The sequence below is a fragment of the Bos javanicus genome, chromosome 5 (assembly GCF_032452875.1).
Source record: "Bos javanicus breed banteng chromosome 5, ARS-OSU_banteng_1.0, whole genome shotgun sequence".
NCBI lineage: Eukaryota > Metazoa > Chordata > Mammalia > Artiodactyla > Bovidae > Bos > Bos javanicus.
The window spans coordinates 58,189,306-58,194,270 of NC_083872.1; the positions used below are offsets into that span (position 1 = coordinate 58,189,306).

Sequence of the window (4,965 nt, forward strand, 5' to 3'; positions counted from 1 at the left end):
GAATCAAGATTGCTGGGAGAAATATCAACAACTTTGGATATGCAAATGATACCACTCTAACGCCAGAAAGTGAAGAGGAACTAAAGAGCTTCTTGATGAATGTGGAAAGAGGAGAGTGAAAAAGCTGGCTTCAAATTCAACATTCAAGAAACTAAGATCATGGCACCTGGCCCCATCACTTCATGGAAAATAGATGGGGAAAAAGTGGAAATAGTGATAGCTTCAAACTTGGGCTCCAAAATCACTGAGGATGGTAATGGCAGCCATGAAATTAAAAGACACTTGCTCCTTGAAAGGAAAGCCATGACCAACCTAGACAGTGTATTAAAAAGCAGAGACATTACTTTGTTGCCAAAGTCCATGTACTCAAAGCTATGGTTTTTCCAGTAGTCTTGTAAGAATGTGTGAGTTGGACCATAAAGAAGCCTGAGTGCTGAAGAATTGATGCTTTCAAACTGTGGTGCTGGAGAAGGCTCTCGAGAATCTCTTGAACTGCAAGGAGGTCAAACCAGTCAATCTTAAAGGAAATCAACCCAAATATTTATTGGAAGAACTGATGCTGAAGCTGAAGCTCCAATACTTTGGCCACCTGATGGGAAGAGCCGACTCATTGGAAAAGACCCTGATTGAAAGGCAAAAGGAGAAGGCGGTGGATGAGGATGAGGATGAGATTGTTTAGATAGCATCACTGAATCAGTGGACCTGAATTTGAGCAAACTCCGGGAGATGGTGGAGGACAGAGGAGCCTGGCATGCTGCAGTCCATGGGGTCACAAGGAGTTGGACATGACTTAGCGACTGAACAACAACTAAAATATTTTATTGAGATGTGGCAGTTCAGATGGGTACCCCTGCATGATGTGATTGTGGTATGTTGTTAATACAGAATCAGAAACCTCAGAGTCTAGTTCTAGTTCAAGTCTCAGTTGTGGCATGTGAGAAGTAGTTCCCTGACCAGAAATTGAACCCAAGCCCCCTGCTTTGGGAGTGTGGAGTCTTAGCCCATGGGCCACCAGAGAAGTCCCCTGAGATACTGCTTTAATAAGAAGAGGGTTGAATAAGTTATCCTTGAGAAGAACTTCATAAATATTATTCAGATTCTGTTTTAAGTTTGAGGTCTTTACATTCACTAAAGACTCACAATCTTTCTGGCCACATTTTTGAAGGCTTGTTTTACTTGTTCATTCCTCAGAGTATAAATGAATGGGTTCAATAAAGGGGCGATTGAGGTATTGAGCACAGCGACTCCCTTATTGAAGGCAACCCCTTCTTTTGCTGAGGGTTTTATGTACATGAAGATGCAGCTACCATAAGAGAGGGAGATGACAATCATGTGGGATGAGCATGTGGAAAAGGCTTTCTTCCTTTGCTGAACAGAGGGGATCTCCAGAACAGTCTGGATGATGTTTGTGTAGGAGAGAATCACCAGCATCAGGGTGAGCACCAACGTCACAACTGCTAAGATGAAGTCAACCAGCTCCAGGAGTCTTGTGTCTGAGCAAGATATTTCTATCAGGGGTCCATAGTCACAATAATAATGATTCAGCATGTTGGAGGCACAGAAGTCCAGTTGACTGGTCAGGATGATTGGGGATAAAATGACGAGAAATCCACCTAGCCAGGACCAGAGGATCAGCTGGATGCAGACTCTGCTGTTCATGATGGTCATGTAATGTAGGGGTTTGCATATGGCCACATAGCGGTCATAGGACATGGCAGCCAGAAGGTAAAACTCTGTGGCCCCCAGGAATATGGCAAAGAAGTACTGAGTGAAGCAGCCAGCAAAGCTGATGCTCTTGTTTCCAGTTGATATGCTGAACAGTAGCCTAGGAGTAAATGTGGTTGTAAAGGAAATTTCTAAGAAGGAGAAGTTCCAGAGGAAGAAATACATGGGCGTGTGGAGGTGGGAGTCCAGTAGTGTGAGGGTGATGATCGTCAGGTTTCCAATAATGCTGAATACGTAGGTGAGGAAGAGAAGTATGAAGATTACAGACTGAAGCTCTGGGATGTCTGTTAGTCCCAGCAGAATGAATTCTGTTATATAGGTTTGGTTTTTCATTGCTACCCTTTGCTGCCTACAAAGGAAAGAAATCAGTGATGAGAATGGAAGAGGAGCTCAGAAACCTTTGGGAGAGCCTAAGCATTTCTTGTTGAATTGGTTCAAATGCCTTTTTTTTTCCTGTCATTTTGACTTAAATGAATTTTTCTATTGGACAGAAGTTGACTCTTCACAAGAATTCCTGTTTTTAAAAAATAAATTTATTGGTTTTTATTTTGTTTTGTTTTACTTTGCTGTTGAGTTGTGTGAGTTCCTTATGATTTATTAAGCCTTTATCAGGTGCATGGTTTCCAAATATTATCTACCATTCTGGTTGGTTGCCTTTCATTTCATTCATGGTTTCTTGAATGAAAGCTGGGGATAAGCTTTTAATTTTAACTAATTTATTAACTGATTAATTAATTAATTGTAGTTCCCTAATGAAGGATGGAACCCTTGCCCCCTGCAGTAGAAGTGCAGAGTCTTAACCACTGGACTGCCAGGGAAGTCCCAAGGATTATTTTCTTAAATTTCCATGTATGAGGGTTTTCTCCATGGTCCTTTTCAACGTGTCATGTACTTCCCTAGCTTACCTTCTAAACCAATGCCTAAGTTATCATTTTCTATATGTCCTATTTTATTTTCATTTTCAATGTTAACTTTACTTTTGATCTTTCTTTATTTCTGCTAATTTGGCAGTGAAATTTCACTTCCATAATGCTCTTGGTCTCAGTGAGAGAAGAAATGCTAACTTGTTAGCTATAGTTGAGGACTCTTTAGAATAGAATCAGCAATGCCATTATAACTATGGTAACGAAAGATGCCCCAACTTTTCTTTGATGTTTTAGATTTGTGGACCATTGTAACTAATGTCACCAGTCTCACAATCTTTGCTGCTGGTGTCAGCTTTCCCTCAGGTCCTAGTTATCCTGTCTTAGGTGGCTTTAGCAGAGAAGCAGATGGTATCTCTCCAATCAGATACCTGCTGTCATTTTCTTCCATATCCATGTTTATTAATAAGCATGTAGTTTTACTCTGGCTAGAAAAATATAACTGAAATAAAAAATTGTGAACCTTATTGAGAAATTTGATTTTTTTCTTCTAGTATCTTTATTTTTTTAAATTTCTGCCTTTAACTAGTGGTTTCTCCCTAATTTTTCCTCCTTTCTTCAGACACTAATGATGTCTCTCTTACTTTGGACTTCTTTCTCCCAAACACACATACAGGTGGTTAGCCTGCTTTAGTTTCCACATGAGTGAAATGGTACTGTCTTACACCTGTCTCATGTTACTCCTCAAGTGGATATTTGTAGGCCTGAATTCTTATTTCATTTTCATCTCCATATCATTAGCTTTAACATATTTCTTTTAGATATTCTCCCCTCTAACTAAACTTAATATGTTAAAATTATATCAGCATATTTCTATCTTGTGATTAAAACTTCTTTAAATTTCCAAGCTCTTTGATAGATTTTTTTTGTTTGGTGTTTTAAGATATTTACTTTAGAAATAAGTGTTGGTTCTCTTGCCTTTCCTCTGCTCTTAAGGAACTTACATTCAGTGTTTGGAGAGATGTAATGTACACATGAAATAGATAATGGTTGGGACTTCTCTGGTGGTCCAGGGGTTAAGCATCCACCTACCAGTGTGAGGGACACAGGTTTGATCCCTGATCCAGGAGGATTCCACATGCCGTAGGGCGACTAGGCCTGTAGGCCGCAACCACTGAGCTTGTGTGCCCTAGAGCCTGTGCTCTGCAACAAGAGAAGTCATTACAATGAGAAGTCTGTGCACTGCAACTAGAGTAGCCTCTGCTTGCTGAAACTAGAGAAAGCCCATGCATAGCAATGAAGACCCAAAGCAGCCAAAAACAAAAATAAATTAAAAAAATAGAAAATGGTTAATGACTGAATAGAATACATTAATTCCTATCTTAAAAATATTATTTTATACAAAGTGGCAGTTTTATAACTTCATGTTTTCTGTTAGAAGTCAGTTGAGAAAACTGTGTTTATAGACCACTGTTGTTTAGTAGCTAAGTCGTGTCCGACTCTTTGCAACCCCATGAACTGTAGCCTGCCAGGCGCCTCTGTCCACGGGATTTCCCAGGCAAGGATACTGGAGTGGGCTGCCACTTCTTTCCCCAGGATAGACCACTGACCTAAGTTTAATTTTCTGATTATGTAGCCACTCACATTCAAAAGGAAAATTAGTCCTTGCATTGACCCTGGCAATATATGGCTCAAGCAAACAGTTTCTCTGTGTTTCTGTAGCCATAAGGCTACAGAAGTTATAGGCCTCTGTGAGAGCTGGCCTCTTTATTCACTTCCAGCAGATCTCCTGTGCAAATGGGTAGGAAAATCAGTGAGTTAAGTCCAGTTGCTAAGCACGTTATCTGAGTAAGATAATCTGTGCAAAGTGTAATTAGCATTTGTGAGATGTTTTATGGGATTAAAAAAAAATTGTGGTCAAAAACACAAGATAAAATTTACCATCTTAACCATTTTTTTATTTTTTAAAAATATATTTATTTTTTAATTGAAGGATAATTGCTTTACAGAATTTTGTTGCTTTCTGCCAAACATCAACACGAATCAGCCAAAGTGTGGAGTTCGATGTTAAGCATATCCACATTGTTGTGCAACAGATCTCCAGAACATTTTCATCTTGTAAAGCTGAAATGCTATGCCTGTTGAACAACTCTCCCTACTCCTGCTCAACTGCTGCTCCTGGCAGCCACCATTTTACTTTCTATTTTTATGATTTTGACTACTTTAGACATCTCATATAAGTGGAATCATACACTGTGTATGTATGTATGTATTTTTGTGACTGGTTTATTTCACTTAGTGTAATGTTCTCAAGGTTAATAATCCATGTGACAGGATTTCCTTCCTTTTAAAGATTGAATAATATTCCATTGTATGT

General features: G+C 39.3%; 1 protein-coding gene across 1 annotated transcript; it reads right to left on the reverse strand.

The window, feature by feature from the left end:
• Nucleotides 1-1,128: 1,128 nt before the first annotated feature.
• Nucleotides 1,129-2,058, reverse strand: LOC133248846 (olfactory receptor 6C4-like). The gene has a single exon (XM_061419135.1). The coding sequence runs from the start codon at nucleotides 2,056-2,058 to the stop codon at nucleotides 1,129-1,131; it is 930 nt and encodes a 309-aa protein (XP_061275119.1).
• Between the last annotated feature and the right edge of the window lie 2,907 nt (nucleotides 2,059-4,965).